The sequence below is a fragment of the Hemibagrus wyckioides genome, linkage group LG14, assembly GCF_019097595.1.
Source record: "Hemibagrus wyckioides isolate EC202008001 linkage group LG14, SWU_Hwy_1.0, whole genome shotgun sequence".
In the NCBI taxonomy this organism is placed as follows: Eukaryota; Metazoa; Chordata; class Actinopteri; order Siluriformes; family Bagridae; genus Hemibagrus; species Hemibagrus wyckioides.
Window position 1 is genome coordinate 24,685,400 of NC_080723.1, and position 13,804 is coordinate 24,699,203.

General features: G+C 41.5%; 1 protein-coding gene across 2 annotated transcripts in view; it reads left to right on the forward strand.

The window, feature by feature from the left end:
• The window catches only part of LOC131364639 (tenascin), a 50,782-nt gene that overhangs the window by 3,409 nt on the left and 33,569 nt on the right, over window positions 1–13,804 (forward strand). For both annotated transcript variants that reach the window (XM_058407852.1, XM_058407853.1), the window contains exons 2-5: window positions 722–1,237; window positions 2,422–2,979; window positions 3,445–3,684; window positions 5,124–5,239. In XM_058407852.1, the coding sequence (XP_058263835.1) occupies window positions 889–1,237; window positions 2,422–2,979; window positions 3,445–3,684; window positions 5,124–5,239 (1,263 nt within the window). In that variant the 5' untranslated portion in view covers window positions 722–888. The remainder of the gene's footprint in view (window positions 1–721; window positions 1,238–2,421; window positions 2,980–3,444; window positions 3,685–5,123; window positions 5,240–13,804) is intronic.

Consider the following 13,804-nt stretch of genomic DNA (forward strand, 5'->3'; position numbering starts at 1 on the left):
AGAGAGAGAGAGAGAGAGAAAATCCTGTAATGATGTCCTCAGATTGAAGAGCGTTGTGTGTGATGGAGATTTAGGTTTTAAAAGAGCACAGAGATTTTCTCACTGAGGTTTAACATGTCTGCTATTCAGAACAGACCACTTTTAGCTGTGTGAGAACTTCAGCAAACCAAATGCTGTGTGTGTGTGTGTGTGACATTTATTTCATTCCATGATAATTACTAATGAGACACACTAACTTTTTATCCTTCAGTGCTCAGTAAAAGGTTAACGTGTGTGTGTGTGTGTGCTGAATTAGTCTGAATGAGTTGACTGTTAGTGAGAAATAAATGTAATAGAGATGAGATGCAGGCTGTATTGACTCTCAGACGCTTCATCAGCTCAGAGCCAGAGTGTGTTAAATTCTTTAAAAACATTAATGTGTGTAAATAAAACAATATTTATACATTAGGGTTTGGTGAGGTAAAGTCATGAAAGCAGCTGTGTAAAAGCTGTGTGTGTGTGTGTGTGTGATGTAGCTAATGAAAAATGCTTGATTTCACACCATAAAAGCGGTCTTTGTGGCTCTGTTTCTCGTCTTTCCATTCAGACTCAACCATAGTAAACAATCCAGAGTTAAACTGAAACAGCCATAAAAATCTCTCAGACATGTTCAAAATATCAACTTTTATTATTATTATTATTATTATTATTATTATTATTATTATTATTATTATTATTATAGGTTCTGCAGTGGAGTTAAGAAATATAAAGGATCTCTTCGGACTCGAGAAGAAGAACCACAGCAGAAAAACGTTCCAGGATTTTAAGTGAAAACACACACAGACGTCTCCTGAGTTCGGACACAAACTTTACTCAGGAGCCTCCTGGCATTTTGAGTTTTAAGCAACAATGCCAGTCCTCTTGCACCTCATCCTCTTCCTCATCCCAAGCCCCACCCTGCTTTCCCATAGTGCATCTGTTCCCTCTGAGTCCCAGCCAGTCAAAATGGTGATATCAGAGCAGTGTGTTTCTGACCCCAATGAGGCCCAAGGTCGTGAGGTTGACCTGACCCCCGGTTCTCCTCTGGTTCTGACCCATCGGATTCGTTTGGTTCCTGGTCCTGCTTCCGGATCGTGCTGCCAGGCCGAATTCGGGGCTCTCCGTGAGCGAATCGAGGCACTCGAGAGGGAAGTTTCAGAGCTCAGGGAGAAATGTGGAGGTCTGGATGGAGGATGCTGCACTTCACAGCAAAGTAAAGGTAATGTAGATGTGCTCAGGGTTTATCATCACGTTCTTAACATGTTCTTGCTGATCTAAAAGTGAACTCTAGTGTCCACATGCAGTACAAATAACAGCACATCCCTGAGTGTTTTATTCCTCTTACACCACCGCAATTCTGTTTTTTTATTTATAAAAGTCATGTTTCTTTTATCTGTTCATGGTCATGTTCCTACTGTTACTCAAGTTATATAGTAACTACACACAAACTCCTCTGTCCTGAAGAAGTTCCACCTCTGACTGTTACAAAGTGCTGACACTGGAGACTCCTTCCACACATGATATGAGTCCCTGTGAATGAACTGTTACTATAGAAACACTCAGCTAAGAGCTGAAAGAGCGAACAAATTTCACTAATGTACTCATGCACTTCTCTCCTAGCTCCCATAAACAGCTTCAGCCATCAGCTTTCATTGTCGTTGAGTAAGTTCCTGAAGCACACACTGACGTCAACTCAGACTGAGTCAGTTTGTGTTGTAGTTCCCATGGCAGCAACTTGGTTTGATTTTGTTTCTGTTGTAGTCCCGTCTCCTCTTCCTGTACTCGGTTGTTTGCTCGTTACTTGATTGTGTCCAGCTGTTTAGGTTTTAATTCTTGATTAGTTTGACCATTTATATACCATTGTGTCTAAGATTCTGTGCAAAGCTATGTCATGTTTTTGCTATCGTATGTCTGTGCTTTGTTTCTGTATTCTGTTCTGCTTTGATCCTCAGTTGTTCTTCCGGGTCTAATAATGCATTATGCTTGTTTCATGTTGGCTGCCTGTTCTCTGACCTTTGCGATGGACGATCAGTGGACTGTCCTTATTAAATCTAATACTTGCGTCTTTCTTCACTTCATTGCACATTACAAGTTTCCTAATTCCAGCCAATAATGTAATAAAACAGCCCTTAAGATCCTATCAAAATAAAACTGATAGTGTAACTCCTTAGTGGTGTTAATTGTTACTGTGTATAGTAACAGTAACTGAAGGCAAGTGGAATAATGTGCATTTACCAAACAGATGTGCAGAAGTATTTAGTTGCATAAGAAAATTGCAGATAAAAATATATTGAGCAACTCCTTAGAGTAAGCTTTCCAATGCATTAACATGGAGTTACGTGAGCAGATGTTTCTCCTCATAATACTGATAGGACCTGTTATGTGTGTTATTTATTTCTTTAGGAGTGGGCTGCAGCACAGATCAGTGTTTGAATGACTGCAGTGACCAGGGCAGCTGCGTGGATGGGAAGTGTGTGTGTTTCCCTGGATTTAGTGGACCTGACTGCAGCATGTCCGACTGCCCCGGAGACTGCAGCAACAAGGGGAAGTGTGTAAATGGCAAGTGTGTTTGCGATCCAGGTTTCAGTGGTCCAGACTGCTCAGTTAAAACATGTCCCAAAAATTGTAGCAACCATGGCAGGTGTGTGAATGGAAGGTGTGTGTGCAATGCAGGGTTCACAGGTCCAGATTGTTCTGAAAAGTCCTGTCCCGGAAATTGCAACAACAAAGGAAGATGTGTGAATGGGAAGTGTGTGTGTGATACCGGATTCACAGGACCAGATTGTTCTGAAAAATCCTGCCCTGGAAACTGCAATAATAAAGGCAGGTGTGTAGATGGAAGGTGTGTGTGCAATGCAGGGTTCACAGGTCCAGATTGTTCTGAAAGGTCCTGCCCCGGAAATTGCAACAACAAAGGAAGATGTGTGAAAGGGAAGTGTGTGTGTGATACCGGATTCACAGGTCTAGATTGTTCTGAAAAGTCCTGCCCTGGAAACTGCAATAATAAAGGCAGGTGTGTAGAGGGAAAGTGTGTGTGCAATGCTGGATTCACAGGTCTGGATTGTTCTGAAAGGTCCTGCCCCGGAAATTGCAATAACAAAGGAAAATGTGTGAATGGGAAGTGTGTATGTGATACCGGATTCAAAGGACCAGATTGTTCTGAAAAGTCTTGCCCTGGAAACTGCAATAATAAAGGCAGGTGTGTAGATGGAATGTGTGTGTGCAATGCTGGATTCACAGGTCTGGATTGTTCTGAAAAATCCTGCCCTGGAAATTGCAACAACAAAGGCAGGTGTGTGAATGGGAAGTGTGTGTGTGATGAAGGATTCACAGGTCTAGATTGTTCTGAAAAGTCCTGCCCTGGAAACTGCAACAACAAAGGCAGGTGTGTAGATGGAAGGTGTGTGTGCAATGCAGGGTTCACAGGTCCAGATTGTTCCGTAAGGTCCTGCCCCAACAACTGCAGCAACAGAGGCAGATGTGTAAATGGACAATGTGTGTGTGATGTTGGCTTCACTGGACAAGACTGCTCTACCAAGTCCTGCCCAAATAACTGCAGCAACAGCGGAAGATGTGTGAACGGCAAGTGTGTGTGTAATCCTGGTTTTGCTGAGCCGGACTGCAGTGAGTGTAAAGAAGGATTGACAGGACCCGACTGCGCAACAGGTTAGTTGATTTATCCTCATTTACATTCAACCAGTTATATTCTGTTGAATAACTTCTGTAAGAACCAAGTGTAGCGATTTAGGAGAACTGGAAATCTGGAACTATAAAATACTGGCAACAAGCCGATAAAACCTGATAAATAGATACATTTAAAAAGTTGACATTTGAGATTATCCTGTAATTGAAAATTGGAGGTGGGGTGTGGCTTTTGGGTAGAGCCAGAAACTGTCATGTTTTAAGGTTAGAATTGGTTCAGGGGCACAAAGAGATACAGAGGAAATGTTAGGGCCTGAGTCCAGTGCAGGAGGTGTGACCTGGATACAAACAAGGTCTGAGGCCTTAAGAACGTGATAGGGAAACAGTAGGACCAGCTTGACCAAGGGGCAGAAGTAGTTGTTGATTATGATGCAGGGTGACGAGCAGGACCTCTCACTGGTGCTGGAAAAGAAGCAGAGCATGGCATTGTTAAAGAGCAATGCCTGATGTTGCAGAGGAAGCAGAATCTGAGATGATGTAAGAGAAAGAGTTGTCTGGACTGCATGAAGCAGAAGGGGTACATTCTAAATTTAATGCTGATGAAAGTGATACTAGGGAAGGAACAGGACTTGAGCTTGATTTATGAGATGTGGCAGAGTCTAAACCTTATACAGGACTAAGGAGTAGAGTCTCAACTCTATGAGTGGCATAATTTAACATATGAAAAGGAGTCTGAACTTGATTTAGGGGAAAGAGTAGAGAATGAACTTTATGCAGGAAGAAAAAGAGTCTAAACTTTACCTTGTAGAAAAGGAAGAATCGAAAGGAGGAGACCTTAATTCATGGAAAAGAACAGAGACAGTTGGAGAAAGAATAATGTTTGATTCTTTTTCTGGAGAAGGCACAGGATTTGACTGAATGCTGGAGAAGGCTTAGTGACAGGAGGTAAGACCAATTTAGGGTCAGGGGCTGAGACAGGACCAGGACAGTCCAAGACAGGGTCAAAGTCTGACACTTGGAAAGGATCAATAATTGTGGTTATAGAAGACAGAGCAGGATACAAAATTTAGCCAAATATATGAACAAAGACAGGACTAAGAACAGTAGCATAAGTGGATAGCTGTAGAGAAAAGGAAGCTAAGAAGGGAATCAGCAAATGAATAGACAAACATGGAAGCTGTTGTTGCAGATGGACCATGGCCAGAAGCATTGACCCTGTGTTGGGGGTTACACTGGGGTTGATAAAACTGAAGTATGATGAGGTGCAGATGGGTCTGCAGGGATTCTAAAGCCTGCCTCTGCCAAAAAAGGCCCAAAATGTGGTCCAGCATAGCAAACATGTCCAATTTTAGGGTCATAAAAAATGTGTTAAAATTCTTACTGCAAGCTACAAAATATCTACACAACATCATAGCTACAGAATCACACATTTGACATCTATTCTTGTTTCACTTTCCTACCAGCCCTGATTGCTGTGTCTCACCTTAGTACCAGAAACATCACAGAATCATCAGTTACACTCTTCTGGACTCCACCTATAGTGCAGTACAACTCTTACCTTGTAACCTTCACCAGTGAGGTAATTACCAAATGCTTGTACTCTTCTAAGCTACTGTCCTAAACTCACTTACATTACATGGCTTTTGTTCTTGTTTTATCAAGGCCGTCTATTGGCTTTGAAAGAAAAAAAGTGCGATGGAAGTATAATTAATGTATTATGATCTTTACGGTTCTTCTTTTAACTATGGCATTTTGTCGCCTCTCTTAATAACCATTATATACAAATGCACATCAATGTTTCAGAAATATTCCCTTAATAATTCACATACAGAGTGTCTCCTTCTCATCTGCATTGCAAGTGTGTTGAATCAATTGCCTGCGTCTCTTCCCAGCATTGACTCGCATATTTCTGGTTTACCACAAATCGCTTCCTGTCACATGACCTTTCGTTTAGAAAACCACTGATGTGAACCACATGCAGCGTACTGCACCTGACTGTGTGATTAAAGTGTGCTAACTTCCCATTTCAAAACAACATGAATATCAAGTGTACTTGATGAAATAAGTCCTCTAACCACTGCAGATTTTTATCAGTTATAAAAACATCCTCAGCAGATCCACATTATTCAGTAATCCATTATTTGAGACAGATTAAGAGTTTCCAGCTTGTGATAAGGTTGCCAGATCATCTCAAATGCTGCATTTGAAAATATAAAAATTCTACCATGTAAAGTTGTACTTTTCCAACCTACAACCTCATTCCAAAACTAGCCTAATTTGTTGTGAATAAATGCTGATACCCTGCTTACAGCTCTCATCTAATCAGACTGTTCTAGATATAAATAGCTAACTGCAAAGAAAATTAATTAATACACTGTATACAACATGCAGTATTCAATCTCATTAGCAAGAACAATGTAGCTAATAAGAGATTTACACACTCAGGTTTCTTTATACTCTCTACAATCTAGCACAAAATATCTTCAGTTTATGTTTATAAACATCATCATCTGACATCTTGTAAAGAAATTACAGCTGAAGCAATGTCTTCTGGGTAAGCTCTTGAAGTCTATAATGAACAGGAATTCAGCCATGGGAGGGGAAAGTCTATAAAGTTAAAACTGTTTTTGTTTTAAAAAAAAAACAATGCTGGAATGTTGCTCATTGAGAACAGACACTTGGGAGTTCTTCTCTTGTTCCTGTGCTTTACTGTCATGGAGTGAATGCATTACACAGATCAGGGTGTGAATTTTGCGACGTCTTCCTCCACAACTTTCCACTTCACGCCTTGTTCCCTTGTTTTTCTGAGTGAATAAAGTGCTGCTGCACAGATGGTATCCCAGCAGGGGGGGGGGGGGTACTCTGGGTCACGGCACCATTTTTACAACACACTTCTGAGTTGGCACGAATCAAAATGAAAGAAAGAATTCCCGTCGGTCTAACATGCAGATTTATGAGCGGAACGGACTCAGACTCAGACTAACATGGGTTTGTTCTTGTTGAAAACTTCAGATTGAGAACAGCTGTATCTCAGGTTTTCATGATTTATATTACAGCAACAACAATTACAAATATACAGATTTATATAGCACAATTGTCACAATGAAGGAAGTTAAGATATGGTGACAAATGATTCTTTAAATTAAATTCTACATGAAATGAAATACTACTACTACTACTACAAATAATAATAATAATAATAATAATAATAATAATAATAATAATAATAATAATAATCAGAAAGAGATGAAGGAAAAGAAGGCTTTATTTGACTAATAAAAATCTTTAGACAGTCAATGTGTCTGGTGTCATGTGACTGGAAGCAGTCTATCAGCTCATGTCATGTGGAGTCTTTCAGTGGTCAACATTACATTCACATTGACCAGTGGCTCAGGCAAATCAGTGTAGTGACCAATAACACATCAAGAGCTGTACTTGAAAGTGTTCATTTATCACTTTTCGGAAATGTTTATTATTATTATTTTATTTATTATTATTATTAATAATAATATCCTCAAGGCAACCCCCCCCATGCTCACTTTTAGAAGCTAATAATATAAAAATAATTACATTTTGAGTTTATAACATTAATTTATTGCTCTCTTTGTGGCCCAGTGAAATAACAGTGCTCTTTTTTTTGTTTTTAAAATTTATTATTGTCCACAAAATCATTTAATTTACAACACAGATATTAAACTCATTTGGCAGCCACGTTAGAAATTTTATCAGGCTAGTCCTGGCTGTAAGTTTTACAACTGAAGTTTACGGTCAATTATCCTAAAACAACACATCCCAGAGTGTTTACTTCTCTAATACCACAACAATTTACAACTCTACCAATTATTATTTATTAAGGAATGACATTTCACACTTTTATCTTATTATAGTTACATTTAACATTGTGAAACTGCTGAGAAACAAGTAACTTCTTGTTGTCACTGATGTTATAGCAGCTATAAACAGTAGTTCCTTCACCTGTCCTGAAGATGTTGGAAAGATGTATGGAGAATTCAGCAATTCAGTCATATATTTCTAAATACAGAAGCAGCAAGATGAGGAAAATAAGTTATTCTAGAGTTCTAGGCTTGACTGAAGGGGGAAAAGGCACACTTTTATTTGCCCGTAAAGGAAGAATGCAGCAGTGGAAAAAAATCGTCATCTTCTTTTTCATATCAGAGGAGGCAGGAGAGTTGATTTAGTGCTTCCAGACCGCCAATACCAGGCTGTGTGAGTGAAGTGTGTAATCACAGCTACGTTTATTCCAACCATAAGCCGATCCTCATTTGGTTCGGAGCCGACACAGCTTAGCCTTTCACTTTTTATTTACACTCACAGGACACTATAACTCACAGGGATGGAACCCATTCCCAGAGCCTTCATTCAGGGTGATGTTTGGTGGTGAAGGGGAACAAATTCAGAATTTATTAGCATGCTGACCACGGCCCATGCCACATTAGCACTGATGGAGAGTGCTTAGAATTTGTTCCAACAGCGTTATCAAGACGATTTCCACATAAATCCACTCCAGAGCCCATGAGACCTTCTTCATGTCAGTCACGTGTCGGGAGAACTGCAGTAACGTTAAACATTTCGACCTCCCACAACATCTGTTTGGCACACAAGCTATACAGATTACACCACCATGCAGACAAACAGTTATGGAATTGTTCATTTGTTGTACAAGAAAAGAATCAAAGAGAGGAAATGAGAAGCAGAAGAATGCAGGAGATGAAAGCTCCTAATAGCCGCTGTCAAGAACGCAATGTGGACATGACTGGACCTTTCCACTGACATGGATCCAGAGTTGGTGCTGGAACCAGTGATGGTGATGGTCTGATTCTCTTTTCATGAAGTCTTTTTATGAAGCAAATGTTTTAGGAGCTGAACTTTTACGTAATCAGCTGTAGGAAAACCACACTACTGTGAAAATTATGAGCTGCTTTTGTTAGCATTGGCAACGTATGAAATGTCTTCTGGGTACAAAGTCTACAAGGTTCTTCAACTAATGAGCAGAACACCACTGAAGGCAACTGAGATGGTCTTATGATAAAATTCTCATTAAGCTGACAAAACATTTATTGAGATAAGATTTCTAATTTTGAATTGATAAAAATATTCTTTAACTTGAAGACATTTAAAGAATAGAAGAGTTTTCTTATCAGAAATGATTTCACTTTGAACTAAGAACCCTTTAATCCAACAAACACGTAAAGAACCTTCAAAGAAGTGTGTAGTACAAAATCCAAATTATTAATAATTTCTAAGTAAAACCTTTTTGGAAGCCTGGGACATTTAATTTTAGGGTTTGTTGAAAAATAAAGGATTCTTAACTTCCTTAAAAAAAGTGGAGAAATAAAATCAAAATAATAGAATAGAATCTTGAAGGGTTTCTCTAAAGGGAGAACAACAAAAACCTTTAGAAACCTAATGTTTATCTCGTGTTCCTTTCAAAGCAGAGTACACACACACACACAGTATATATAATACTACTTTCTTTAACTTTAAATAGTTAAAAATGATCAGATTCCTAGCTTTTTTTTAAAAAAAAAAAAGAAGATACTTAGATAAACACAAGCAATGTTCCTCAGTTTAGAGTAATGTGGTGTACAGCATGTGTTAAGAAACTTGCAGTTCTGATTAATATTATCTAATCAACTCACAAACAAACAAAAATCGACCTTAAGATGTTGGTTGATTATATCTGACAGTCTGGTGCTCTGTTATCTTCCCAGACGTCTTTAACTAAGCCTCCATGTAATGAGGCATTTTCAGCTAATCCATCATTCCACCAGCACGTGTTCTCAATCCTCAGCCCATCAAATGTGTAAATCAGACCAGCCAATCCGAGGCAGGATAAGTAACGCAGCTCCACATGGTGAAGTTGTTATCTCCATGACGTACAATCTATCTGGTACAAAAAACAAGGCCCTCAAAACTTCCTCTCTTAATCCAGCCACTTAACCAGGCTGTGAACACTAAGCGTCAGGATGACCTGCAGGAAGGATCAATAATCAGAGTCCAAACCTTACATCAGTATTTCGGTCAGGAAAGTTCCTGGTACTCAGGGTCAGGTTAGGCATCTGCTTTTCTGTGCGTCACAATCAAATAATTAAAATCACCTGTGTGTAGTTCACACCTCCGAGGTTGCCAGGTTTTTCCCCGCGTCTGAGACAGAGGATCTTTTAATAGAATCTACAACACTGCATTTTATCACAAAACCTTGAAAACATGAAAACACTAAAACAAAGACAGGGTTTTTTTTGGTTACACAATGTAGAATAAAGCAAGAGATCATTTAAAAATAAAAAGAAAAGAATGAATAGTCCAAGTTTTAAAGATCGTATTAATCACTGGTTTAATTAAACAAAATGGCTTCCAAACTCATTATTCATCAATGTATAGAACAGCACTTGATGCAGCACAGACTGTTATTTTACTGTTTATTATTGATGAAATTGTAATGTGTATGAGGGACGAAGGAGATTTAATCCTGATTGTAGTTCACAATATTAATTGGTTAAATTAATATAATAAAGAATTCAGAGTTTGTTTATTGCATGCACTCTCCTATAAAGACACTGTGTGCATGGTGTGAAGGATAAACTGACCCAGCGCTCACCTGCTACTCAGAAAGAGAAAAAACTTCATGCATTATTTTGTTCACAAAACATTCTCTCCTCGAAACCTGCAACATTTCCCTCCCATCTCTTCCACCTGAAAAAGCTTATCACTGAACTATAGTGTCATTACTGTCTATTTAATTCTGGCCTTGAATGACTTTCCATAATATGTGTGAGTGTGTTTATGGCTAAACATATACTTTTTACATGTTGTGATGGCATCAAACCATCAGAGAGGGGCGCTGGACTTAACACTGATCATCAGTCCAGCCGAAAAATCCGTTTAAATTCAAGATTAGAATTGAGTTTAACTGAGACCCTCTGTGTGTAACGCTGTGTGTAACCCTCTGTGTGTAACCCTCTGTGTGTAACGCTGTGTGTAACCCTCTGTGTGTAACCCTCTGTGTGTAACGCTCTGTGTGTAACGCTCTGTGTGTAACCCTCTGTGTGTAACGCTCTGTGTGTAACGCTCTGTGTGTAACCCTCTGTGTGTAACGCTGTGTGTGTAACGCTCTGTGTGTAACCCTCTGTGTGTAACGCTCTGTGTGTAACCCTCTGTGTGTAACGCTGTGTGTGTAACGCTGTGTGTGTAACGCTCTGTGTGTAACCCTCTGTGTGTAACGCTCTGTGTGTAACGCTCTGTGTGTAACGCTCTGTGTGTAACCCTCTGTGTGTAACGCTGTGTGTGTAACGCTCTGTGTGTAACGCTCTGTGTGTAACCCTCTGTGTGTAACCCTCTGTGTGTAACGCTGTGTGTAACCCTCTGTGTGTAACGCTCTGTGTGTAACGCTCTGTGTGTAACCCTCTGTGTGTAACGCTCTGTGTGTAACCCTCTGTGTGTAACACTGTGTGTGTAACGCTGTGTGTAACGCTCTGTGTGTAACGCTCTGTGTGTAACGCTGTGTGTAACCCTCTGTGTGTAACGCTCTGTGTGTAACCCTCTGTGTGTAACCCTCTGTGTGTAACGCTCTGTGTGTAACCCTCTGTGTGTAACACTGTGTGTGTAACGCTGTGTGTAACGCTCTGTGTGTAACGCTCTGTGTGTAACCCTCTGTGTGTAACCCTCTGTGTGTAACGCTGTGTGTAACCCTCTGTGTGTAACCCTCTGTGTGTAACGCTCTGTGTGTAACCCTCTGTGTGTAACCCTCTGTGTGTAACCCTCTGTGTGTAACGCTCTGTGTGTAACCCTCTGTGTGTAACGCTCTGTGTGTAACGCTCTGTGTGTAACCCTCTGTGTGTAACCCTCTGTGTGTAACGCTCTGTGTGTAACGCTCTGTGTGTAACCCTCTGTGTGTAACGCTCTGTGTGTAACGCTCTGTGTGTAACCCTCTGTGTGTAACGCTGTGTGTAACGCTCTGTGTGTAACCCTCTGTGTGTAACGCTCTGTGTGTAACGCTCTGTGTGTAACCCTCTGTGTGTAACCCTCTGTGTGTAACGCTGTGTGTGTAACCCTCTGTGTGTAACGCTCTGTGTGTAACCCTCTGTGTGTAACCCTCTGTGTGTAACCCTCTGTGTGTAACCCTCTGTGTGTAACGCTGTGTGTAACCCTCTGTGTGTAACGCTCTGTGTGTAACGCTGTGTGTGTAACGCTCTGTGTGTAACGCTGTGTGTGTAACCCTCTGTGTGTAACGCTCTGTGTGTAACCCTCTGTGTGTAACGCTCTGTGTGTAACCCTCTGTGTGTAACCCTCTGTGTGTAACGCTCTGTGTGTAACGCTGTGTGTGTAACCCTCTGTGTGTAACGCTCTGTGTGTAACGCTCTGTGTGTAACCCTCTGTGTGTAACGCTCTGTGTGTAAAGCTCTGTGTGTAACGCTGTGTGTGTAACCCTCTGTGTGTAACGCTCTGTGTGTAACCCTCTGTGTGTAACGCTCTGTGTGTAACCCTCTGTGTGTAACGCTCTGTGTGTAACGCTCTGTGTGTAACCCTCTGTGTGTAACGCTCTGTGTGTAACCCTCTGTGTGTAACGCTGTGTGTGTAACGCTCTGTGTGTAACCCTCTGTGTGTAACGCTGTGTGTAACCCTCTGTGTGTAACGCTCTGTGTGTAACCCTCTGTGTGTAACGCTGTGTGTAACCCTCTGTGTGTAACACTGTGTGTGTAACGCTGTGTGTAACGCTCTGTGTGTAACGCTCTGTGTGTAACGCTCTGTGTGTAACCCTCTGTGTGTAACCCTCTGTGTGTAACGCTGTGTGTAACGCTCTGTGTGTAACCCTCTGTGTGTAACCCTCTGTGTGTAACGCTCTGTGTGTAACGCTCTGTGTGTAACCCTCTGTGTGTAACGCTGTGTATGTAACCCTCTGTGTGTAACGCTCTGTGTGTAACGCTGTGTGTGTAACCCTGTGTGTAACGCTCTGTGTGTAACCCTCTGTGTGTAACGCTGTGTGTGTAACGCTCTGTGTGTAACCCTCTGTGTGTAACGCTGTGTGTAACCCTCTGTGTGTAACCCTCTGTGTGTAACGCTCTGTGTGTAACCCTCTGTGTGTAACGCTGTGTGTAACCCTCTGTGTGTAACACTGTGTGTGTAACGCTGTGTGTAACGCTCTGTGTGTAACGCTCTGTGTGTAACGCTCTGTGTGTAACCCTCTGTGTGTAACCCTCTGTGTGTAACGCTGTGTGTAACGCTCTGTGTGTAACCCTCTGTGTGTAACCCTCTGTGTGTAACGCTCTGTGTGTAACGCTCTGTGTGTAACCCTCTGTGTGTAACCCTCTGTGTGTAACGCTGTGTGTGTAACCCTCTGTGTGTAACGCTCTGTGTGTAACCCTCTGTGTGTAACACTCTGTGTGTAACCCTCTGTGTGTAACGCTCTGTGTGTAACGCTGTGTGTGTAACGCTCTGTGTGTAACCCTCTGTGTGTAACCCTCTGTGTGTAACGCTCTGTGTGTAACCCTCTGTGTGTAACGCTCTGTGTGTAACCCTCTGTGTGTAACGCTCTGTGTGTAACGCTCTGTGTGTAACCCTCTGTGTGTAACGCTCTGTGTGTAACCCTCTGTGTGTAACGCTCTGTGTGTAACCCTCTGTGTGTAACGCTCTGTGTGTAACGCTCTGTGTGTAACCCTCTGTGTGTAACGCTCTGTGTGTAACGCTGTGTGTGTAACCCTCTGTGTGTAACGCTCTGTGTGTAACCCTCTGTGTGTAACCCTCTGTGTGTAACGCTCTGTGTGTAACCCTCTGTGTGTAACCCTCTGTGTGTAACGCTCTGTGTGTAACGCTGTGTGTGTAACCCTCTGTGTGTAACGCTCTGTGTGTAACGCTCTGTGTGTAACGCTGTGTGTGTAACCCTCTGTGTGTAACGCTCTGTGTGTAACGCTCTGTGTGTAACCCTCTGTGTGTAACGCTCTGTGTGTAACCCTCTGTGTGTAACGCTCTGTGTGTAACGCTCTGTGTGTAACGCTGTGTGTGTAACGCTCTGTGTGTAACCCTCTGTGTGTAACGCTCTGTGTGTAACGCTGTGTGTGTAACGCTCTGTGTGTAACGCTCTGTGTGTAACCCTCTGTGTGTAACGCTCTGTGTGTAACCCTCTGTG